Genomic DNA, 24,371 nt, shown 5'->3' with positions numbered 1-24,371 from the left:
AAAATGCCATGGACATGGTTGTTGTTCTTGCTGGGGTTCTTTGCTGGAATGGAATGGAGTGTAGGGCTTCGAATTGGGAGGTCAACAACAATGCTAAACAACAATGTGCAGCTGAAGGACAATTTTTTTCCACCTTCTGGTCCCTAGTCCTTCGCATCATTGCGATAAATGCAGCCACATCGAGTGGGCCAGGAGCAGGGGCAGAAAATGTACAACAAAATGCTCGCTCGTTATATGGGTCAATAAGGGAAACAAGAGCATTGGGCAAAGGTAGAATCAGAAAAACAAAATGCAACAAAACCTGAAAAAATCATGGCATTGAAGAAAATTTCAGCAAAAAATAGTTTCAAAGAATCTTGGGGGTTCGATGGCGAACTTACCTATAAACGGAATTCGAAAGAACCGATAAGAATCTTCAAAAATCAAATAGTTTTTGGGAATGCAAGAAAGAGTGAATAAAACGTTTAAGTGCTCCTGGATCGAATCAATGCAACCTTGATGCCAGTCGAAACGGCTTTCAAATTAATCAAAGATCGCACACTAAACGATTATAACAACCAAATACATTTTTTTATCGAGATATTGCTTCATCATGCCGAGCTCAAACACCCTGAGCGGAGCATCCGAATGAGAGGTGAAAACCCAGAGAAAAACAAAAGGAAAAACGAGAATTAGAGGGAACTAGATGACCAGTTCGGCTGGCACTTTGTTGCAACATTTTGTGTTGTCATATGAAGCATTGGCGAACAGAACGGAACGGGGCACAACAACGGAAGCCGGCGGTCGGGTCAGATGCTTGCTCGCTTTTCAAAGGCATGGTTGGAATAGTAGTTAGCATCCAATTGGATTCATGTGGAGGTAGAGGTGGATGTAAAGGCGGACAGGTTGGGTGGGAGAAGGTGGGGTAGTGGTGGCGGTGGAGAAAGGTCAATTTTCTAATCAGGACAGTAGCTGCGGTCTCTCGCTCTCCCCTTCGGTTAAGGTCAACTTTGTTATTGTACCATCACGAAATTGGTTCGGTAGAAAATAATAAAAATACGCCACTAATTGAAATGTGGAATGTTTTGTCCAGTGGAGATTTACGATTTTATTTACTCTACCTGACAATACCACATTTTGGAATAGTCCAAGCCGACTGCAGAGTGAATTTTCACAATTTCCTTGATGACGGAATGCCTAAGACTCTGCTTTTTTGTATACACCACAGTCTCAACTGAAAAATTGTGTCTTTGATTACTGAACTGAGCAGGGAGATGTCCACCTACTTCTGGGGTACTTTCCGGTATCGAGGCATATATATTCCACCACATAGTTCTTGTCGTCAGTTCCAATAATTACCGAAAGCCTGTGCCTGTTCGACCTTCGTTTGATCGTGTCTGGATATTGGGACTTCTGACATACCCCCAGGTGGATGGGCACTGGATACCAAACGGCATACGTCACCAAGTTGCCTTTCAATTTCGTCTGCACGGATGGGGAAAATAATGGTTTTGGTTTACGAATTTCTTCAGCCGACTTGGTTGCAAACCTACACTGGGAATGGTTTTATTTGGCGTGCGGCAGATGGCTTCATTGCTTGGAAGAGCTAGGAGGATTATAACTGCTGCAAAACTGATTAAAATGGTTGAAGTATTAGAAAATTTATTTGAACCACCTACTTGAGCGTCATTACTGTTTGTCCCTTAGGGAAAAAAAATCTGTCATAATATAGGAAAAGGTATTCTAATTTTCTATGGAAATTGAGGGGAAACAAATGGAAAATTCAGCTTGAAATTAAATTCTCATGCTGTCCAGCCTTGCTTTGACAATATTTAATCTTATGTATAGAGTAGCTTCCCTGTGTGCCCGTACGCTCGTCTCAGTTCGTCGCGTTGCCAGCGGAGGACGGCGAGGACCCAAAACTCTTTTATGTAGTGGAGAGATTCTACGATTTGTAAAATTGTGTTTAAGAAACGATAGTTTCATCTTTTTAAAGCATCACAAGAATCATCTGCCTTATAAGTACGAGTGTCTTTAACTTGCAGTGTAACTCATTTTATTTGCAGATTTTATTGCGGCACTCAAGGATGTCTCCGTAATGATACCACAGGCAGTGAAACGTGGCAGTAATGCCTTGTTCACGTGTAATTACGATATGGAAAACGATACTCTATATTCGGTGAAATGGTATAAGGGTAAGCGTGAGTTTTATCGCTACACGCCCAAGGAGAATCCGGCCATGAAGGTCTTCGCCATGACAAGTGGTCTCAATGTTGAGGTGAGTACCACATGGAACACATCCCCCATGCATCCCTCTCTATCTCCATAAAGAGCACATGTTACTGCAGATGCGTGTAAATTATATCCATAATGGCTGATTGCCAGTCAACTGCCTCTCCCACCCTCGCACCCACTGCTATAACAGCATTTTCCCTTACTTTTTGCCCACTGCTCGCTGTAATTATGCCAGTCCATCCGTAGACGAATCCGTTAAAAGTTGTTGGGCGTGGCCAATTAGTCGCGCTTGCAATTGACTTGCGGCTCATTAAAAAACAATATATACAGATTGCATAAAGGACCAGCGACAAATATGGAAGAAGACCAAGAAGAGAGGGCTAAAAGATCCCACTTCAAGATACCCTGGCAGATTTGTGAAATGAACTCTTTTTTCAAGTGTTGAGTTGGAAGAAGATTAATATTATCAACTTCGGAAACCCTTCCGCACAATTCCCCTATATTCAGCATTTTAATTGTGAGTTGATTGATAAATATTCATATATATTTTATAGACTCAGATATTCATTATGTCATGTTGTGTGCGCTACCCTCTGCTAGGGTATAATGAGAGAGTTTTTAAGTTTAATTATTATTATTACGTGGAAATGCACACGAGCCAATTAGGTATCGGTGCCAGCAAATTGGGTTAAACAGCCGAACGAACTTCAGGGAGTGATCCCGCTCCCGCTCCGCCCACACTAGCTGCTCTCCTGCAAGTGTGACATATATGCCGGCATATTAAACCCCCTGTTAAATGCAATTTATTAAATTTGATTTTTATTAAGTGAATTGCCATATGAGGTTTCATCATTTTCCACGGCAAAGATTAAACTCCAAGTACGAAATATTCCAATTGAGTATATGAGCAACTATTCCAGGGCTCAAGTGGAAGAGGATTAAGCCCAACACAAATTGTGGACAAGCGCATAATCAAAATGGATATGATAATGGCTTGGGGTCAAGTGAGGAATGTAAGGAATATTTAAAATAGTTTTACGAGAAAGAATCACCTTCTGCAAAAGGTTCGATCTTCTTCTATCAATTAATCTATTTGTTGGGATACATTTTTCGTAAGTGTTAGATGGAAGAGCCATTCGAAATGTAAAATAACATTTTCTGAAGAGGAATAAGCCCTTCGACCGTGAGATAGCCCCACTCATGACCACGAGTCAAATCACTTTGAGTCAAAGCAAATCTTAATCAAAGGCAGACGACCCCTTCAGCCTTAAATTCAACTCTTCACCTTTATACCCTCAATTTGCAGTCACTTTTCATCAGCCAGGCAGCACCTCTCCTCCTCCCTGCCCCTCCTACTCGCTGTTCACTTCGCCATTCATAACCAAGACGAAATTCTTTTTTCTTTCGTTCCTTTTCACTTTTGCCTTGGCAGGTGGGTTATATTCAATTTCTATGCACCGCGTCCAGCCAATTTTCGCCCAACTAATTTTTATTACGTTCTTCATTTCCTTTCACGTACCTTTCTTTGCCATACCTCCACCACTTTCTTTGACCCTTCTTTCTCTCTCTCTCTCTCTCTCTCTCTCCCTCTTACTCTCTTTTCCCATACAGCGCAACCTTTCGAATCAAAGTCATGTCGTGCTGCAGTCGGTGCCGTTGAATATTTCGGGCAAATTTACATGCGAAATATCCGTTGAGGCGCCCACATTCCAAACCGCCATGGTGTCCGGCGAAATGGAGGTGGTTGGTAAGTAAAAAAAAGCCCCTTCCCATACACCCATAAAGGGATATGCAATCAAAATATGTATAGGGTTAAAAAGTGCAAAAAGGAGCCAGAAAGAGAAGGGAACCAGAAATTGCGGCCGTGGCAAGCAAATTAATTAGAACAAACGTGTTGGAACCTGGCACAGGGTGGCTTCGGTTTCGGTTCTCTCCTCTTTTGGCGCCAAAAGCAAATTTTACATTTCCGTTCCTTGTCTCACTCCCCACTCTCTCGAACACTCTTGCAACTTGCAGAGCTACCGGAAGAGCACACCGTGGTCACCGGGATACAGGCGCGCTATCGCATTGGCGATTTGGTCGATGGCAATTGCTCAATTAAATACTCGAAACCGGCTGCTAATTTGACATGGACTATTAATGGTATTGTGGTAAGTTTTGGTTTCGTTTACCACTGCTATCCGGACGGCTAGCTGGACACGCCTATTTCGCCCATTCTCTTCAATTAGACGGCAAAGGAAAGTGAGCGTGCGGGCGGGCGAACGGGTTGATCGGTTTCAATTGATAGCTGGCAGTTTTTCAATTAGTCATTGGCCAAAGAGGGGGCCAAATTGCTGTGTGCCGACACTTTGGTTGGATTTCGCATTCGATTTTGGTATGAATTTACGGGTAAAACTCGTTAAACAGTACTTGCATGTAAGACAGTGTGAAAGATGGATGGACTGAACGGGAGGTTACTGGAATGTGTAACTGAACTATATATTTGTAATGTATTATTGTGACGTAAAATGTGGTTAAAAGTTTACCTTAATTTATTAATGAAAATATTCTATGAATAACTATATTAAACCGGGGGAAGTTCTAGCACTTAAAGACATGATTGTTCTTCTTTCTAATAAAAGTATTAAATACTAGGCGACAAGCACTCGTTTAGCTTGATAAGTTTTGATATATTCGTCCTTTGATCCCTTGCGAATTTTGTTCGGCTCAATCCACTTGTATTCCTCACGAATTAACTCGATCATCAATCGATCAATTTCAAGAAGCCTGAAAAATGTACTTACATGAAAGTTGGAGCATTGCTTTCCCCATCTTCTAGCGTTTAGTGTGCGATTTTTCATTTCTCGTTTGTTGCACACTTTTTGGCACCTGTGTGAGTGTGTGTTTGTGGGTGTTCTAATTCTTCCTCCTCGTCTTCTGCAACTTTTTCATTTGCCTAGACTCAAGCCCCTCTCTCTGCCGCCCTCTAGCTGTCTCTCCACACTCAGATATATATATTTTTTGATAGGCCGTCAGTTTTTATGCCTTTCGCCTTTGGTGCGCTGGATGTTTTATGGCCGCAACCACAGCCGTCGACTCCAAACGGAGGTCACACTGCCTCCTGCCAGTCCTCGCCCAGCTGCTGTCAGGCCGCTTCGCATGATTGCGCACAGGTGTCCGCAGAGGAGAGGAGTGTCCATGGAGTGGCTGTTGCTGGGGCTGGGGCTGGGGCTCGGGGAGCCTGGGGCAGAAAAGGCTGACATGTCCCGGCATTTTGCGTTTGGTTTTTCAAGAAACGTTTAGGTTGTCAGCTAGTTTTTCCTTTGCGTTTCGTTTCGTTTTTATGGGACAGAGCTGTGAAGTTCCTCCACCGGGGGCATTACGAGCTCCCCAGACTTTCGGCTGCGGGAAGTGTTATTGTTGCCCCTACTGGGTGGAAGAGGGAGAGGAACGACGAGGGTTGGCTGGCAGCTGGAGTATAGTAAATGCGTTGTCAATGTCAAGACCCCACCTTCAGTCATAACTCATATTTGTGGCCTCTCTCTGTGTGTGTTTTTGGAGAGTTTGGGTGAGTTTTTGGTGTTGTAAGTTGGTTGGGCTTGCCCATTGGGTCGAACGACTCGATAGAAAATGACGATCTGAGTTCAAGATCTGAGGCCGTAAACAAAGTATTCTAGTCGAACAAATTTGCATTTGATTGAGTTGAGTAATTTAATTGATTAATTTAATTGATTAATTTAATTGATTAATTAATTAATTAATTGAATAATTTTTATTTAATTATTGATTTATGTATGAATCAATTTAAGTGTCAGACAGAAGAGCATATAGGCATATTTTCTAAAACATAGTATTTTCTGTGTACGACAGTCTCCTAGAACTAGGCGCCCACCAAGATGGAATACTCTGCTTATTATGGTTTCTTCACAAAATTAAAAAAATAATGTATATATTTTTTTTTGTTTGAGCCAAAACCCCTGTTTACCAAACATTTTAGACTATTTTTGTTAGCCATGGAAGCGAATACTCGCAAATATTTTAGTTAGAAACGTCAAAAACGTCTCAACTTCAATTTAAGATTTAATCATTATCAAAACAAGCAGTCAGCTAAAAAATAGATATACAAACATATGTATGTACATGATAAAAATGCAGAGAAAACTAACACAAACAACACTTAAGTGTTTCCTACACCATGCAGTGGGTGCGGCCACTTGATCTTTTAGCTAACGAGCGCATTTCAACAGGAGCACCACTCTCCCCTCTACCCACTCTCCGTTCCCTCGTCACCAACAGGCCATCATGTGTGCTGTCAGTTGTGGGTGGATGGTTGGGTGGATAGATGGGTGGATGGATGGCTAGGTGGCTGGTCGGGTCAGGCAACGGTATCTGCAGAGGCACTTCTAACTAAACTCACCGCAAACAAAGTGGCCTCGTCTTCAGCACAGCTCTGCCATGTCCTTTGGCGCCTTCCCATCATGGTGTATCACGCCATCATCATCATCGTCCTTCCATCGCCATAGTTCTGGGCTCTCTGCTCTAGTTAATCACTCAAGCGTAAATCTATTCATCATTCATAAGTTATAAATTTGCCTGTGCTGTGGCATGGTTCCCTTTCCTTTTTGGGCGGGAGGAATGAGTAGAAGTGTCAGCTTTTGGGATAGTTATTCCTTTCATATTGTGGGGTACAGCACACTTCATTGGCGGTCGGTCGCACTATCGAAGAGGCGGCTGCAGCTGTCCCATTGATAAATATTTATAAATTGATTTTGTTGGAAATTGGAGCATCTGCACGTTTGAATCGCACTTGACATTCTTCTCCTTGCGCTTGTGCTTTCACATAGGTGCCACCGCATCACATCAAGACGTATCAGATTGAGAAACAGGAGAATACCACACTGGAATCGGTTACAAGTGCCATACATTTCATGGTCACCACTCAGCATTTTCTCAAGGGCCAGATGAGGGTAAGAGCGAGACCCACGCAAGACACATTCCCCAATTGGTTCTGTTCAGACTCTAATAAAGTTTCTTCCTCTCTGGTTGTTAGCTCAAGTGCACGGCCAATATCTTTGACATCTTCAAGGAGGAAATGGAGAGTGTTATTGAGGAGGACAGACCCAGGATAATGGCCTCCGGCAGGTCGTACGATATCAACAACTATCCGCTCGATGAGCATACGAATGGCGAGAGAGGCTTCGAGGATCACAATGAATCATATTTGACATACTATTCGGGTAAGTAGTCGAATAATTAACAATAATTGATCCAACTAAATAATAACCTATACGAGTAAATGTCCTTTGACTAAAATCAATAATTTACTCATTTTCCATGCAATTTGGCTTGAAAGAGATTCCTTTGTGGCCTATCTTTTAGTTATTACGTTTGACTGGAATTGAATATGATTTTATTTTACGATCTAGTGATTTAACTTCAGAAGAAGTACGAAGAAGTTGTTCAAACTTTCGGCCAGATTCGTGAAACCTTGGGGACTATCTTTTATCTAAATAGATCATAGATGGCATAAACCAATTCATATGTAAATACTTTGTAAGCATTTTGAAAGTTTGTGTTATTTATTCCCCAGCTTCTAAGACGAAGTTGCGAAATCATTATTATAACAGGTGCAATGCTGTCTCATCCTCACAACAGGCATGCTAAATCGGCCAATTGTCCTTTTTGTTTGCAGCAGAAAATGGAGATTTCTCTAGTTTTTTAAATATTTTGAGTTTTAAGATTTAAAATCAGAAGATATCCGATGAATATATTTTTTCCCCGTGCGCCTTAATCTCTTTCATCGAACGTTTCCATTACACGAGAGTCTTTGCACTGCTGAATTTCACCAAATTTCAGTAGTAAACATTGAGAATACATCGCAAATTCAGTTGCACCACAAAAAAGCAGGACAGCCTCAAGTATTCACCCAGACGGTGGCTCGAGTGGGTTCGTGTGTGTGAGTGTATTTGTGTGTTTAAAATGCATTTGCATAAAGTTCGGAACGGAGTACAAACTGGAACCGGGACATCCAATCTCCCCACTGCATCTGCTTCGGTGCTCCGCTCTGGCTCTGGAGTTCTGTTCGGGCGCTGCGTTTCAAAGAATTTTGCACACTCGCTTGCGCCCCGAGTCCATGGCGCTGCCATCAGTCGCAAACTGAACTCAATTTTAAATACAATTTTCAGCTCAATGCGTTTACATTCATGTTATTCTTGGTGTTGATGCTTGGTGTTAAGTAAATGTTGCCTCAAGTAAGTGGCAACACTTCTCCCAGCCTCTGCAAGGGAAACCGCAAAGGAAAAATGCGGAAAAACAGGAAGAGCGGAAAAATCCTTCGGTGCACATCCGCACATCTGTGCCGCGGGCCCCAATCATCAGTTCCGTCCCGCACAGTCTGCCACAATTCCGCGACAATCTTTCATGTCTAAACTTAGTTTATACCAATTTGATTTGCCCACCATTTGATTCGATAAGCCTGCTCCGCCTCAGTGGCTTCCTCCGGTGCGGTGGCAGCCCGCAAAATGTTTATGCTGCACAATTTTATTTACATAATTTATATTGTGTGCCCTACAACGACAAAATGCAGGCACTCCACCAAGTTGGAGATCGTCCCATGGATTTGCGTGCGAATCGCAGCCAGAGGGGACTGCCCGACTGCCACCAATAAAACCATTTTTAAAATCTAATCAATCGATTTTTCAGGAAAATACATATAAATACGATTAAGGAATTTTGAGTTACAATCCGTAAAGCTACCCAAACAATGTTAATTTTACTTAGAACCTAATACAAAGAAGTACCAATCCCAGCTAGAATTGAAAATTATATTTCATCTGTATCGGACATACAGGACCGATATGACCGTAAGAAAAAGCAGTCACTAAAAAACGTCCATTCATTAGGGTAGCCGTAGCCCTCTATCAAGTAATTGTAGCCCTGGAAAACTGTAAATCCCTCTTATTACTTTACTTTTCACAAAGGAATCGAAAGAGAACGAACCAATAACGTTCTAAACCATCACCATCTATGTCTGTCTCTCTCTCATTCTGTCTATCCATCCCTCTTATAGCTGTCTGTCTGTCTCTTTTTAGCGGATAATAGTGCATCAGGCGCTTCGACAGCTGCACATGAAATCTTTTGGCACGTCTGGCCATCGAAGCTCGGGGCAGCACTTCGGATCAGACTCCACATCAACAGGCAGCTGGTGGGGGCGTGGCCGTGGGACGCACTCGGTGCCTGGATTACGCAAGCAGCGGATCCAGGAGCAGCTACAGCTCTTTTGTGTCTGCTAGGGCTGCTGGCCCATCAAATTATCAACTGTCAATACACAAAGAAATCGACAGCGACAGCAACAGCGACAGCGACAGGAACATCGATGGGGCAGCAGCAGCAGCAGCAGCAACCGTTGCCAGTCGAAGCGGAGGCTGTGACAATGTCAAAGGCGGCCAAATCCGCAGCTAGAGCGAGCGTCAAATGCTTTTATAATTGTCAAATGGCAATGGCAATGGCAACATACAATCCCCATCCCCACATGAAAATCCAGGAGGAGAAGGATGATGTGAATGGAACTGGGACTGAGACTGAGACTGGGACCGTGGAGGGAGACGATGATGATGCGAATGTTGCAAGTGTGGCAAATGCCGGCGATGATTTAACTGCAACTGCAGCGGGAATGGCAAAGGCTAAGGGCAAAGAAAGGGGAGCTGCAACAGTGCCATCTGGAGTTGCCGTTAAGCGACTGTCAGCGACACTTGTGGGCGTGGCACGGCCCTGGCTGGATCAACGATTATTGATGACTCGACGACGGAAGATGTGGAAGCCTGTTCTGGGGGACTCCGACTGCCTCTCGTGCTGATGCCGAATTGATGATGAAATCCATTTCCAAAAGTAGCTTAAGGTGTTTGCCCACTTGTGCTACAGTGAAGCCTCTCTCTCCTCTTCTCCCTGTCTTCCTATCCCCACCCTACCATCATTTTCATGCCCGGCAAAGTGAAAAGTTGGAGGAAATAATTAATATATATGAATATTAATTGGAATCGCCAGCTGGATGGCTGGATGCCTGGGACGCTGTAGTTCGTAAGTGTTATGCATAAGGTCAGGGCCGAAGAAGGAGCGAGAATAATTAAATATAGCCAGAAAGGGAAGACCTTCGAGGAATCATTGAATAATAACAGGAAATATAGTCTTATACGAGCATGTATTGTATTGTATTGTAAGATGATGAAAAGGTATATGAAATATGCATATAACTAGATGATAAAATCGGTAAAATAGTGTAAACATCGACCCTGGCACAACCCTACGGTTTGAGAGAAATGCGTGTGTGAATTAGTATTTTGTTGTTGCTGAAATTCAATTCAGAAAAAATACACAATGGTAACAGTCAGTCCCTTCAATCATTGATGGTATGTTACTCTTCGTGAAAGGCAACATTAATATGATTTGTTTGGAAGTAATATGTGGGATTGCTTACGAATGATGACACCCTTTCATGGATTTGTATTCTGCAAATTGCAGTGATTCAAATGTACATATTCTACTCCGTTTGAGATTCAGTGTATTCAGAATTCAGCTGCATTCTTATAAGCAAATACAGCTTGCAACAAAGCTTTTAAAGCTTGAGTTCCGAAGGGAGACAGAGCAAGAATAGTCAAACCAACAACAACAACAACCAAAACAAACAAACCTTGCTAATCGAAGCAACATCAACAACATTTACAGTTCTTTATGGTTTTGTGTGACGATCTTCAGTCACATATTAAGCTTGCATATTCAAAGAACAACAACGCTACAGTCGAATCTCGCTAACTTGATCTTGGCTAATGCAATTTGGTAAGAGTACATTATTTCGTCGAATGAGAAACCAGTTTATCATTAATCGACCTGTAAACGAATTACCTAGAAAATAATATTTCTTCACTTGTACATTCATCTGAAAGGTGGTTCCACGTAGCCAAGTTTGACTGTAAAAAGAAGAATAGCAATACGAAGAAGAGTGAAAACGAAACCTATACGATGTACAGCAAGTTGATTTTTGGACTGCACTTCGTAAGCTTCTTAGGCCAATTAGGCAATGCTGTTGAAGACTGTGTGACACTTCAGACTCCAGCTACTGACTGGCTACATAAACCTAATGGGAAAGCGACGTACTTAGAAGGAGATTAAACTATTGGTGAGATGGGTTTATACATCAAAATTGCTAAATTTTAAATGAATGGAATTAAATTAATTTAATAGGAAAGGATTACTGCTGATACAGACCATTTTCCAAGAGAGAAAATTAATTATCTCCCCGTCGTTCAGTAGAATCGAAAGTAGGTGTCACACAGGCCTAGAAAAACAAACCAAACTGTTTTTTTATTCGTGATTATTCATTATGTAAATATAGTTTTAGAAACTCCAGACATTGAAATTATTAACCTAAATATGATACATATGATATAATAGAAGCACTGTATAGAAAGGAACTTTTTACGGGTTTGGAAAAAAGCGAAATTAATTATGAAAACAATTGACATTGATTTGTAGAAGACAGAAAATAGAACACAAGAATACTAAAATAAAATTGATTTTCAACTTATTATTTGTCAATATATAAAATCAAAGAAATATGAAGATTATTTAAAAATTTTTGGCCAACAAAAATCCAGCGGTAAATAGTTCCTTTGCCTTGAAAATAAATCAATGTTAATGTAATTGGTAAACAAAAAAAAAGAGTACCGAAAATGTTGTAAATTGAATGGAAACCCCTAAGGGAAGCAAATATAAATTAAAGTATAACAAATAAAATAATAATTAATTAAAGCTAAGCCTACATTTGTACATAGTAACCGAGAGTATGGAGTACTCTTGAGAGGAACTTCAGGATATGTAAATGTTAAAATAAAAATAAAATATACATATTTATGTGGAATGCATGCGCTCAGATTTTTCTAATCAAAACGTGTTGTGAAAAATGTCTTCCCTAATTTACATTCTCTGCTCAATAAATTGTTGGTAAATTCCATTTTTACCCTAAGTTCTCATATGGTTTCGGTTATGTTATGGTACATAATCATAAAAGAGGAGACATAAAAGATTGTAACAAAAAATTCATTTAGTGTACATAGAAATACGATTATTGCTGCAATAAATGTATCTTCATTTCGATTGTTTTTCAAGCGAAAGAAAAATGCAGCCAAAAATAAATGTTGTTAGCTGATAAGACCGCAAAACTAGTTCTAGATTTGTAATGGTAACCAAGTGTAAGTAAATGGTAAAGCAAATGTGTTTTCCATTGAATATACAATATTCATATCCCAATCAATAACCGAACACGTGTAAAGCCAACATAGATCTAGAGACGCCCTAGAGCCGTAAGTAATCATACGAATAACAGTGATGCAGGAACGCAGAAATGAAATAAAATAGACCCTAATCAATAAAGCAGGCATATGATGTAATAATTTAAAAAAAAGAATTATTGTAAAAAGTAATTTGAACGCAGAATTGGAATATACTAATAGTACTTATGTATGTATGGCATTTGTTTGAACAATAAGCAGGCGAATTATTTATATATAAATATATATAAATAAACAACAATAAATATTGAATAAAGTGGTGTGGGGTGTGATTACTTTACATTTTCACTGTTCTTCCAAAAGGTTGCAGCGCCATCAGGCGGAGTAGCGGCGTACTTACCGCTGAAAAGCTTTACTCCACCAAGTTCTCATGAGAAAGCTTTCTCTCATTTTCCTGTAAGAATCATATAGAATGCCATTTTCTGGTGTCTCCGACGACTTGTCGAATACCAATTCATAATCTGCATTAGAGCGATATATTTTGTGGCCATAAGATAATTAAAATTTATTAATTCTCTAAGGTCTATGGAGAAATTTGAGAAAATTCTTACCGAAAGCTCCTCTCGGCTCTCTTTGACGACAGGTGCCGCCGTTACCATTTCATCTCTGTGTAGGTGCCATGTAGCACAATGAAACAATGCAATTTTTCATGTATAACTTTATTGTGAACAATTTTTTTTTTATCAATACATAATTAAAATTCTTTTTTAAAAACGAACAAATCTTTTAGAAAATGTATTAATTTATCATATAAAAAAGTACATATTTTTTGCACATCAAATGTACAACACTTATTTATATCGATCGTAAATCCCTCAAAAATGCCGACTTTAAATATTTTTCTTAAAAATTAAATATCTAAAAATATTTTATAAATTATATGTGTCTACGTATTACGTACTTCAATATATATTTATGCATATTTAATAGTGGATAAACTGCGCGTTACGTTTGCTGATATCTGTAACCCGTCACACTGGAGTATCTGCCCGGAGCAAGAAAAAAAGTTGGTGATAAGGGCTTGTGCAAAAAATATTAATCCGAATGGTACTCCTTTGATCCATCCATTTGTGACACCCTGGATGATTCTATTCGTCGTAGTAATATTAAAAGATATTCTATATATTTTCCGTTATATTATTATTTCCGTTTTTTTTATTTTTTATTTGTATGTTTATATAAATATAAAATGTATATTTATCTACATTTCTACACGGTACGCAATTAGTAAGTGTGCGTTTCTCTCTCGTTTTGCTCCATTGGATCACGCACACTGCACGACGAAGAGTGTGTGAGAAGGAGTGAGTAAGCGCGTGGAAGTCGTTTTGTAGCCACTGAATTCACGTTTGTTCTTTATGGCTATAATAACGATCCGATCGGATCCAGATTTGGTTATTTGCTAGATATGGTCCTTAGCTATGACTCTGAGTTTTCTTGCATTTTCGAAACTGTGGATGTGGTCTGCAAGTACGGAGGGGTGGGTACTTGTGCATTGCAGCCGATTTTCAAGCCGAAAACATTTGTATGAAATCTTTTCTTCTTCGAAAATTCTATTTCGTTTGATTGGTCGGATAATAAAATATTGTAAATATATTATCTGCATTCATGTTTAGTTTCTTAGTAACATTTACTAATTTAAATATGTATATAATACCAGCTTGAATTCGCAAAATTGTTTTCGATCCCCCATCACAATTTCATAATAAATCGTCATAATAAAATAAATGTGCCCACGTACATTTCCAAATACATGCATGCATATTTACTTCAAAAATCTTACCTTCTTGAAGTCATGTATGAAATACATAATTATTTTTATATTTTTTTTTTATATTAAACAAAATTAGCAAAAAAAGGATATGGAATAAGGAAATGTCTTCAAGTGTCGTAGTCTATAATGAACAGTCTCTAATGCACACACCAATGTACTTCGACAGAGGCGTTGTGAAAACCAACAGCCTGGAGCCAGCTCTTAAATTAAGCAGAAATTATGGCGTTACTTATCTTACGATGTATTTATTGTCTTGCCTATAAATATTTTTGTTGCTATCCGAATTATAGTCAAATCTATATTATTTGTTTAAGGTGTTTAACATATACATATATGCATGTGAGAGCGTTAGAGTTATTTTTTTACATAGGCAATAACAACACAATTATGGGCATTCTTCAGCGTTCAAGTACAATTATGGACATATAAATAGGGAAAGTGAGAATATGAATGAATGTGAAAATATACAGGAGTAAGACAGGTGTCTAATTTCTCAATACTGGTTAAGATTCAATCTATTGTTTTTTTTTTTTAGCTTGTATCAACTTAAACTTCACTTATACCGAAAACGAGAGTCCAATAAAACAAGAGCCAACAGAACAACGCTATCTAGTGAATTGTTTTTGGGAAGAGCGACCCTGACCTTTGACCAGACAACCAAACAATACCCAGACGCATTCAGTTAGATGACCCCAGTAGAAATAAAACGCATACTTTTTGCAATATTTTACTGGACCATTCCCCTTCCCCCTTAAAATTTTATATATTATTATTATTTATTTTTCGTATGTATAACTTTTATTTGCGCTTAATTGAACACACAGCATAATAATGCGAAAACTTCAATATTTTATTGCCCTCTAGAATCAGCAGAATATCAGCAGCAAAGCATAGAAAGCCAAAACTCTGTTGTTTTTGATGGATGAAGTGCAGCTGCTTATCTCTCTTCTATCTGATTACCGTTCAAGCGCGCATAAGAGCTGTTGGGCTTTTACTCATCTAAGTACTTCCCAAACGAGACTTAACCATTTTTGGAATGGCTAAATTTATAGGTCAGCGTCTATTGAAACAACTTATAAGTATATCTGTTCGGTCATGTTTTGCAACTGAATACTGACTAGGAAATGCAGCACCATACATGCATATCCATATGTACATACTATATAGTAGGTATATGCAATGATCGTTTAGGAAGTACTTACATGCATACTTAAGAAAAAGCTTTCGCCAGAGCCGTTATGATATCCGACAAAGCACACGCTGCTAATGGATCGAGAACCGCTCTGGCCGCCAACTCTCTCTTCTGCTCCGCGCAGGTGAGCTTTCACGTGAAGGTCAGTTGGGACGTGGACCAAGACTGAGCTTCAGTCAACGCGCTTCAATGACGACCACAGCACGCCCCGCACTTACTAGGAGACTCCGTCGCATTGCCTGAATAATACTTGAAAATCTATGGAATATACTACCAATTACTAAAGCGCGTTGCACAATTCCCTGACTTGACCTTCGGACCGACCACCACCTGGACAAAAATTCATTTTCGCTTTTCATTCAATTTGCATTCCCTTTTTCTTTTGTGTTTTTCGCACACGTGTTTCTGTTCCTTCCCACACATACACACACAGACATCACTTCGGCAGTGACTTTTTTTTTGGGTTACATTGAAAAAAAGTACTTCGACTGCCAACAAAATCCCATTACGACCCGACCTCTAATTTGACCAATTGACGGAAAATTAATTGCGCTTAAAATTAATTAACAAAACTATGCATATTTTTTTAACGTGAAACGAGCGTGTTATTTGTCCATCTGATTTTATAGTTGATTGTGTTTAAGTAAATTAATTGAGCTATTTATGTTTTTGTGCTTCGATCCAAATTCAATTTGCGGTAAGTCGTGTGTTTTTGGCGGGAAGCAGACTCCCAATTTCGTTCTCTCTCTTTCCTTCTTTTGGCGCCAAAATGAATGAAAATGTTGGGAAACATTTCGGGCGGACTGTAAAGGGACCGCGCTAGTAGCGCCTGTTAACCTGTGCTGCGCCTGTTCAATGGGAAGAGAGCTAACATACTTTACTGTTAACGTCTCTGTTAACAGATGTGTGCTCGAATGCGGAAGGAAGAGAAGAGAACTTACATATGTTTACATATTCTATGCTGGCAACAATCCAGCAACGTTCGGAAAAAGTACGATTTGTCGGCCTCACTGGCTCTGCCACTGTCGCTCTCTCACGCTCTCACTCTTTTGCGATCCAAGTTTTGTTTTGTTTTTGTGTCTCTCCTCTCGGTTCATTGACCCAGCAACAACAACGCTCGGGAGATAATCTCCCACTCGCATTCATCGCGACTACAGTTAGGATTTCCAGTGGTCATTCCAGGTCCCTAATGGGGGACCAGTCCGTTTTGCCCTCCCGACAGCCGCGTTCAGTTGCCTTCGAGAAGTCATACTTAAAAGTGGTAGCCCCGAGGAAAGCTTAAGTTTCGCACGATCTAGTCTGACGCAACCCCGTCCACTACCACACACACACACACGCACACACACAAGCAAACACGAAACAATTTGATACTGATATATAAACTGATATATACACCTTCGATCCACTGTGTAGATCACAATTTAAATGCCTTTCGTCGAGAGATTTCAACAAATACGAAATTTTGTTATGAACGTCTGTCTCGTGGAGGCCATCCAATTCGTCCAGGACTTAACGCATGCCATTTGCTTGGACTTTCAGGGATTGTTCAACCTAAAGTAGAGATCCCCGAGCGATCTCTCATCGGTAAGTCTCGCCGCAAAAAGTGAAAGTGACGGAAGAAGTGACAAAGACAGTGAAATTACTGTTTCTGTTCGTTCTTTGCCTCTTCTACGACTCTGTCCGTCTGCCTACTTTACATCATTTTCGTTTTATATGATCTCGCTGAAGGAAATGGTGCGACGAACGAGGCAAACCTCATGGCAGGTTAAAGCCTGCCACAATCGTCTTGAGAGGTTAGGTTCTACAAAATTAGGAGCAACAGAAAAAAGCGAAATTGAAACAAAGGTTATAAATTATGATAGAAATAATATACTGTGTGTTTTTCTTAATATTTAAAACAAAGGTGTACTACTAAAGAATTAGGAGATAAGATATTTATGAAAAGTAAATGAGGAGGGAACAGAATATAAGAAAAGTTGAGTTTTACATTCAATCTGCAATCGAAAGAAATAATTTGGATTTAAAATACCATTTATTTAGAGCGTTAATGAAGTTTTTTGTTTGATAGGGTATTAAAAAAACATATAGTTTTGTATAAAAATTTTTCAATCAAAATCAAAATGAAAATTAAATTTTTTAAGAAATATTATATGACTCAAAAAATTAGTCTAATTTGCACTACCCTTTAAAAATCTTTACATTTATTCAACTCGTTCTAAGTAGCTTTAAATCTGCATATCTGTGTGTACCAATCAAACTGGATAATATCGATATAGGTCTCCATAGTCTTCATTGCCTTTCAAATTTCCTTCGCAGCTCTCTTCATCAGTACACCTGTAAGCAATATTAACACATTACGCACCCCCTCGCACGCATCGCACATCGCTGACCAGGAACGCATCGACCAACTGGAGAAAGCCCACTAGAACCACCCCTGAGACGGACATTTTGATTGGTTTTAAAAACTAAACGACTTTTCGAAACACCTACACCCACACGCACACCCTCAACTATTGACCTCTGACCCTCGAATCTTTGGTAGAGCCCCGACCACCGACAAGCAACCGCCGACAAGCACGATGCTCTCCTGTGCCTCATTCAACAAACTGATCTACCCCTCGGCCGCGGATGTGTCCGCCGTGGCCAGTGGCAAGTCGTCCACCGTGGCCGTGGATGGCGGTGTAGGTGCTGGCTCTGGCGGCGGGGTCAATCCTGTCGGCATCGGGTCCCTGGCCAGTCTCCAGGCCCTGCCATCGGGTACCTTGGCCGGAAGCGGGGCCCCCAGCGAGACCCAGAGCGAGATCTCGTCCGTGGACAGCGATTGGAGTGACATACGTGCCATTGCACTGAAGCTGGGCGTACAAAATCCAGACGATCTGCACACGGAACGTTTCAAGGTTGATCGACAGAAACTGGAGCAGTTGATAAAGGGTAAGACTGCTGCGAAAACTGCCTAATCCCAACTCCTGCTAATTGTAATTATAATTTCTTTCCAGCGGACAGCGCCATCGAGGGCATGAATGGGGCTGAGTATTTCTTTCATGATGTAAGTGGAGACTCTATATTACGATGTAATGTTATAAAGATACAATAAGATCCTGAAAAGAGATCTTTGAGAATAGAAAATTAATATAAGCTATCAAATGTACTTTTTTAAATGGAAAATGTAGTTTAGCTTCTGAAATCTTTTTCCATAAGCCTTGTAAACTGTACAACTCAATCAATCAATACTCAATCATCATTTTCATCCTCTTCCACACATTCTCTATTGATTTCTGTTAGCTTTCCTAGAATCTTTATAAAAATACCCCTATTCTCCAGCTCTTATGTTAGTATATTGTGTGGTAGTGCCCCCATTTAGGTTTATTGGATTTGATTAATTATACAATTTGAACATGTATTTATTGCATTTCGTAGTACATCATTCATATTTAAAGTCTTTTAGATTTATTTTAGATTGCAATGATTCCAAAATTAGTTGTAGTATTTTTACCTACATCATTAATTTAATTGCTTTCGCATTATTATTTAGGATTTATTGGAAGAAAAAATACATTATAGAGTTCATTGAAAAGGATTTGCTTTAGATGTCATATTATGACTTTAGCTTCACTTAAATCTAAAACCTTTATCGTGCGAACAAAATTTTCAGTATCAATGGTTGTTTTTTTGGTAAATCGACAGTTTATAGCATACATTTTCAGTGAATAACGCAAAATTTTTAGTACCTTATGATTAAGGGAGAGAAAACTGATTACTGACGGACGATTCAAATTGTAATTATTTTTATTAGATCATGAACACGACAGATACGTATGTAAGCTGGCCTTGCAGGCTCAAGATCGGCGCCAAGAGCAAGAAGGGTAAGAATATTACATAACTATACAGAACTATTGAATGTCATCATTACGTATGTACATGATTATATCTCTTCTCTTTTTTGGGCAGATCCCCATGTACGGATTGTGGGCAAAGTGGAGCAAGTGCAGCGTGCCAAGGAGCGCATACTGAGCAGCCTTGACTCGAGGGTAAGATAAAGCGTAAACGATGAGGCACTACGTAAACCATCTAAATGTTGTATTTGATGGGTATTTGCAGGGCACTCGTGTGATCATGAAGATGGACGTCAGCTACACGGACCACTCCTACATAATTGGACGCGGCGGAAACAATATCAAGCGCATCATGGACGACACTCACACCCATATCCACTTTCCGGACTCGAACCGTTCGAATCCCACTGAGAAGTCCAATCAGGTGTCGCTGTGCGGCAGTCTAGAAGGAGTCGAGCGGGCCCGTGCCTTGGTCCGTCTATCCACCCCATTGCTCATCTCGTTCGAGATGCCCGTGATGGGTCCTAGCAAGCAGCAGCCGGATCATGATACGCCCTACATCAAGATGATTGAGAGCAAGTTCAATGTGCAGGTGTGTCCATCACTAGATACATACATACTTCTCATTGTGCACTTCATTCTCCGATCACTGATCTCTCCTCTAGGTCATATTCTCAACACGTCCGAAGTTGCACACCTCGCTGGTCCTGGTGAAGGGCTCCGAGAAAGAGTCGGCCCAGGTCCGTGATGCCACCCAGCTGCTGATCAACTTTGCCTGTGAGAGCATCGCGGTAGGTTTTACCCACTTTGCAACTGATCTTGAAAAATGTGGAGCGTGGTGAGTGATTCTCCTTCTTGATTGTTGCAGAGCCAAATCCTCGTCAATGTCCAGATGGAGATCTCTCCGCAACATCATGAGATCGTCAAGGGGAAGAACAACGTGAATCTGTTGAGCATCATGGAACGCACGCAGACCAAGATCATATTTCCCGATCTTAGCGACATGAACGTAAAGCCGCTGAAGAAGTCGCAGGTGACGATCAGCGGACGCATCGACGACGTCTACAAGGCGCGACAACAATTGCTTGGCAATTTGCCCGTAGCATTGATATTTGACTTTCCCGACAACCAGAACGATGCCTCCGAAATAATGAGCCTCAATACCAAGTACGGTGTCTACATCACGCTGCGACAGAAGCAGCGCCAAAGCACACTGGCCATCGTGGTCAAGGGCGTCGAGAAGTTTATAGGTAAACGAATGTCAATTGACTTCGAAATACGGGTAGTAACTAAATTATTGCTTCCTAACTTACGTGCATGTATGGGGTTTCTAGAAGAATATTTTTTTTAAAGGGTTTCAAGTATATTGCTTGATAATTGTATTTTGTTATAAATTAGACCTCCGTTTATGTCTTATTACCATCGCCGTGTTGGCTTCAATCACATTCTCCGCCATTTTCATAACGATAGTTTCTTACTCGATATGTGCTATTGATATCTGTCATGAATAACATCGATAAGGAGGGAGATACCTCCTTGTTCACACATTGTTCACACTCTCGATCTTGCTTAAATGTTTCTACTGCTACTACATCACATTTTTCCCGTCCTTTCCTGTCCGTTTTTAAGCTGATTTTATGAGCTATGATTTCTCACCTTAGGACTGACGACAGCATTCATATTCATTTATAAGATTAGGCAGCAGTTTATATTCACTAACCAATCATAGAGCACAAATGACAAGAATGTTTGAATTTCCACTTCGATCAGCAAATTTACGTGAAATAATATCTGTCTAAATTTCTTAGACCGTTATATAAATATATTAAGATACTTGAAATATTGAATTATTGTGTGAAATACTACGAACGAAGGAAATGTAATACGAACGAGTAGCAGTTTGTCTTACTTACTTCTTTCAGATCTGTTATCGTTACTTTATTGACTTCTATCTGATGAGATCCTAAAAATCTTTGACAGGAAAACTTCTTTATTTGATTTCCCATTTATGACCCAATTATGATTCTGTGGTCTTTTAATTACCTATTTATCCAGAATACGTATCAAATACTGCATCCATTAAAATGGATTAATTTAAGTGTGATCCACTACATTTTAGTATCGAAAAGTCGTGGGTAGATCCATCTGGCTATCATATGTATTATAGTTCCATTACTAACATTGTAATCTTTGATCATCGTTTGTTATCAACATCAGATCCTTATAATTCCCTTTTGTTGCTCTTCGCAGACAAGATATATGAGGCTCGCCAAGAGATCCTTCGCCTGGCCACGCCCGCTATCAAGCCAGAAGTCCCCGATCACTACTTCATGCCCAAGGACAAGGACCTAAATCTGGCCTATCGCACACAGCTGACGGCTCTTCTCGCCGGCTACGTGGATAGTCCCAAGACTCCGTCGCTGCTGCCGCCAGCACTCGCGGGACAACTGACGCCGTACGCCAACAACAACCATCTGCTGCTCAACGCGAATGCGGCGGTGGGTGGCCTGGCCACGCCCACCGGCATCTGTGCGCCCACCCAGAAGTACATGCAGCTGCATAACAGCGCTTTTCAGCACCAGCAGCTTCAGGGACAGGGGCAGGTGCAGGGACCGGGCCAAGGACGTCCTGGTCCTGTGCCCAACCACAACAACAACTATCTGCAGGTTCCTGGCACGGCTAATGCGGGTGCGGGGGTTGGGGCTGGAGCGGGCATGCTTAAGCCACCTCCTCCGCCCTCGTCGGGCGTCGGCGGCGGAATGAATGTCTCGCCGAGGAACAGCTGCAGCCAGAATACGAGCGGCTACCAGAGCTTCAGCAGCAGCACGACCTCCTTGGAACAGTCGTATCCACCGTACGCCCAGCTCCAGGGAGCGGTGTCGTCCACCTCGTCGACGGGCTGCGGCAGCCGGGCCCACTACTCGCCGGACTCCACCTACAGCAGCGAGGCGGGCAGCATTGGCGGGGCCGCTCGTCTCGGACGGCGCCTCAGCGACGGAGTTCTTCTGGGCCTGGGCAACTCCGGAGGCGGCGGAGCCCACCTGCTGCCCGGTAGTGCAGAGAGCTATCGCAGCCTGCACTACGACCTGGCAGGAGGCGGCGGAGGTGCTAAGCACCACCACCAGCATGCCACGCATCGCGCTTTCGACTTTGACATGAAGCGCGCCCTGGGCTTCAAAGCCATGGAGCGGACTCCGGTGGCGGGAGAGCTTCGCACCCCCACCCCGGCCTGGATGGGCATGGGGTTGAGCTGCACCTCTCCGGCTCCGATCGAGACGGTGGACGACAACGGGGCTGCTGGCGGCGGTCAGGGTTGGCGTATGCCCCCACCGCCGCCAGGACTCAGCTCTCCGTACGGACTGAGTGCCACCACAGGACTGCTGGATGCCACACCCGTGAACCGCCGGATGCAGTTGTCGCAGCACAAGGACATTCAGACACTGCTCACAAGTCTCGGCCTGGAGCATTACATCAGTGAGTAAATAGGAAATACATGGGATATTGGAGAAGTACGATTAGTAAAGTACCGTTTTGATACACACTAGGCACTGGTTGGGAAAATTAAACTCAGTTTTCAGGAGAGATATTTAAGTTAAAGCTTGACAAACAGGTGTCGCAAATGCGATGTGTACTGGATTCGTATGATCGGATCCCCATGTCAGTCACTAAGAGTCAAGAAGTGCAGAATTATCCTCAGATGAATTTACAACTCCATTCTCTCAAATCAGATAAACTTTTTTCAAGATGGGTTTAGAAACAATAGAAATACTCCCTTGATAATATTTATCTATATTAGTTAAGATCTATTATTCATCCCTCGGTAAGATAATTCAGTTTCGAGTTACATTGGAATGAAATATGGAATCAATGTGTTTCTATAATACAATCCCCATTTTTACCTGCAGAGATCTTTGTGCTCAACGAAATCGATCTGGAAATGTTCACCACGCTGACCGAGGAGAATCTAATGGAGTTGGGTATCACGGCATTTGGAGCCCGAAAGAAGCTGCTGGCGGCCATACACACGCTGCTGGCCAACGAAGCGGCCTGCAGCAGCATGCCCAGCAGCAGCTCCTCACAGAACTCCACATCGCCGCGGTTCTCCGGCAGTGCGGCCCCAGGCGCTGAGCGCCGTCCCTCCAACCAGTGGTGATCGGCGATCGGTCATCGACTCCCGGAGAACACACGTTTATTTATTATTCAATCGCACCCTATCATCCCTTAGTCATATTATTCTTAAAATACTTTTTTTCTGCATGCAAAACTATTCGTTTTTTGGTAATTCTAGACTAAGCAAAAAAGATGGGAAACCATTCCGGAAAATGTTAAAAAAAATTTGAATACTTGTCAGAACCTTCCCTTAATTACGCCTGTGAGAAAAGATCACTTACACACACACTCACACACAGAGAGAGAAACTCACACACAAATGCACACAGATTGGCCATGACCTTGACTTATACTCGTTTTTGTACTCAAATTCTAAGTAACAAAGTGCGCAGAGGGCTAAGGGCTAGGGGCGGGACGAGTATTCAGTATCCCATAATTACCTATTTTTAAGCGATTTATTTATTCCGAAACCAACTATTTATAGAAAACCCTCCCAAACAAAAACATATTGTGAATTATTTATGAAATCTAACTAAACGAAGTCCCGCTATTGTAAGAAATGAATTTATGTAAATTAACTGAAAACGAAAGAAACCAATACCATACGAAAAGAAGCAACGGAAACAGCCACACATTTGATATGAATAAATTGATGTCATGGAAAAGCTATCAGCTGTTTGTTTCCTTTCATCGAGGATGAAAAAAGGCGGGACTTTCTACAAGACTATGTATGGTATGGTATCAAAATGTATAGTTAATTGTGAAAGTTTGTGTATTAGGTTGCTCTATTCTGCGTATGCTCTTCCAGAGGAAATTATGATCGAACCATAGTAACTATATGTAGATCTGCAAGAGTATCAAATGTTTCAACCCCGAAGCAAGGCTTTCTTTTTTTGCTGAAATTGTTTTGCATTGATCTCTTACTATTT

General features: G+C 41.2%; 4 protein-coding genes across 12 annotated transcripts in view; 3 read left to right on the top strand and 1 right to left on the bottom strand.

The window, feature by feature from the left end:
• The window catches only part of beat-Ic (beaten path Ic), a 52,609-nt gene extending 39,903 nt beyond the window's left edge, over positions 1–12,706 (top strand). For 3 of the 7 annotated variants that reach the window (XM_033379762.1, XM_002133158.3, XM_015181287.2), the window contains 6 exons: positions 2,046–2,257; positions 3,826–3,961; positions 4,231–4,364; positions 7,038–7,160; positions 7,244–7,430; positions 9,285–12,706. In XM_033379762.1, the coding sequence (XP_033235653.1) occupies positions 2,046–2,257; positions 3,826–3,961; positions 4,231–4,364; positions 7,038–7,160; positions 7,244–7,430; positions 9,285–10,048 (1,556 nt within the window). In that variant the 3' untranslated portion in view covers positions 10,049–12,706. Of the gene's footprint in view, positions 1–1,768; positions 1,934–2,045; positions 2,258–3,825; positions 3,962–4,230; positions 4,365–7,037; positions 7,161–7,243; positions 7,431–9,284 lie in introns of those variants that run through there. The other 4 variants (XR_001451425.2, XR_004469116.1, XM_033379763.1 and 1 more) reach the window with 4 other exon arrangements.
• On the bottom strand, positions 1,048–1,684 carry LOC26533507 (uncharacterized). 2 transcript variants are annotated; one of them, XR_001451429.2, is made up of 4 exons: positions 1,659–1,676; positions 1,533–1,603; positions 1,266–1,464; positions 1,048–1,213 (listed from the first exon to the last, which is right to left on the bottom strand). XR_001451429.2 is itself a non-coding variant. In XM_015181290.2 (4 exons), exons 1-4 carry the CDS (start codon positions 1,667–1,669, stop codon positions 1,092–1,094), a joined length of 411 nt encoding a protein of 136 aa, XP_015036776.2. In that variant the 5' UTR covers positions 1,670–1,684; the 3' UTR covers positions 1,048–1,091. The 2 variants fall into 2 exon arrangements, 1 of the variants encoding a protein (XP_015036776.2); XM_015181290.2 differs by having other exon boundaries at positions 1,533–1,611; positions 1,659–1,684.
• A 2,940-nt stretch (positions 12,707–15,646) lies between the features above and the next one.
• On the top strand, positions 15,647–17,940 carry LOC26532508 (uncharacterized). Its single transcript, XM_015181291.2, has 3 exons — positions 15,647–16,196; positions 16,913–17,083; positions 17,816–17,940. Exon 2 carries the CDS (start codon positions 16,925–16,927, stop codon positions 17,057–17,059), a length of 135 nt encoding a protein of 44 aa, XP_015036777.2. The 5' UTR covers positions 15,647–16,196; positions 16,913–16,924; the 3' UTR covers positions 17,060–17,083; positions 17,816–17,940.
• A 102-nt stretch (positions 17,941–18,042) lies between these two features.
• On the top strand, positions 18,043–24,108 carry BicC (protein bicaudal C). Of its 2 annotated transcripts, none has more exons than XM_001356152.4 (9): positions 18,043–18,430; positions 18,496–18,545; positions 19,293–19,362; positions 19,448–19,527; positions 19,598–19,924; positions 19,998–20,123; positions 20,201–20,582; positions 21,583–22,806; positions 23,238–24,108. In XM_001356152.4, the coding sequence occupies exons 1-9, from the start codon at positions 18,079–18,081 to the stop codon at positions 23,483–23,485; spliced, it is 2,859 nt and encodes a 952-aa protein (XP_001356188.2). In that variant the 5' UTR covers positions 18,043–18,078; the 3' UTR covers positions 23,486–24,108. The 2 variants fall into 2 exon arrangements, with proteins under 2 accessions (XP_001356188.2, XP_033235899.1); XM_033380008.1 differs by lacking the exon at positions 23,238–24,108 and adding an exon at positions 22,878–23,084.
• The last annotated feature ends 263 nt before the right edge of the window (positions 24,109–24,371 follow it).

Source organism: Drosophila pseudoobscura, chromosome 4, assembly GCF_009870125.1.
Source record: "Drosophila pseudoobscura strain MV-25-SWS-2005 chromosome 4, UCI_Dpse_MV25, whole genome shotgun sequence".
Taxonomy (NCBI): Eukaryota; Metazoa; Arthropoda; class Insecta; order Diptera; family Drosophilidae; genus Drosophila; species Drosophila pseudoobscura.
Note: the sequence above shows the minus strand (reverse complement) of the source record. Positions and strands in the feature narration are given on the sequence as shown.

Excerpts from the sequence above, each read along its gene's own strand:
- LOC26532508 (XM_015181291.2), top strand. The coding sequence starts at position 16,925 with ATGCCTTTCGTCGAGAGATTTCAACAAATACGAAATTTTGTTATGAAC.
- LOC26533507 (XM_015181290.2), bottom strand. Across the intron at positions 1,465-1,532 it reads CAAATAAAACCATTCCCAGT|ACGAAATTGAAAGGCAACTT; the intron begins GTAGGTTTGCAA and ends CCATCCGTGCAG. Across the intron at positions 1,214-1,265 it reads TACCGGAAAGTACCCCAGAA|TTGAGACTGTGGTGTATACA; the intron begins GTAGGTGGACAT and ends ACAATTTTTCAG.
- BicC (XM_001356152.4), top strand. The coding sequence starts at position 18,079 with ATGCTCTCCTGTGCCTCATTCAACAAACTGATCTACCCCTCGGCCGCG. Across the intron at positions 19,363-19,447 it reads CGGCGCCAAGAGCAAGAAGG|ATCCCCATGTACGGATTGTG; the intron begins GTAAGAATATTA and ends TTTTTTGGGCAG. Across the intron at positions 20,124-20,200 it reads TTGCCTGTGAGAGCATCGCG|AGCCAAATCCTCGTCAATGT; the intron begins GTAGGTTTTACC and ends TGATTGTTGCAG.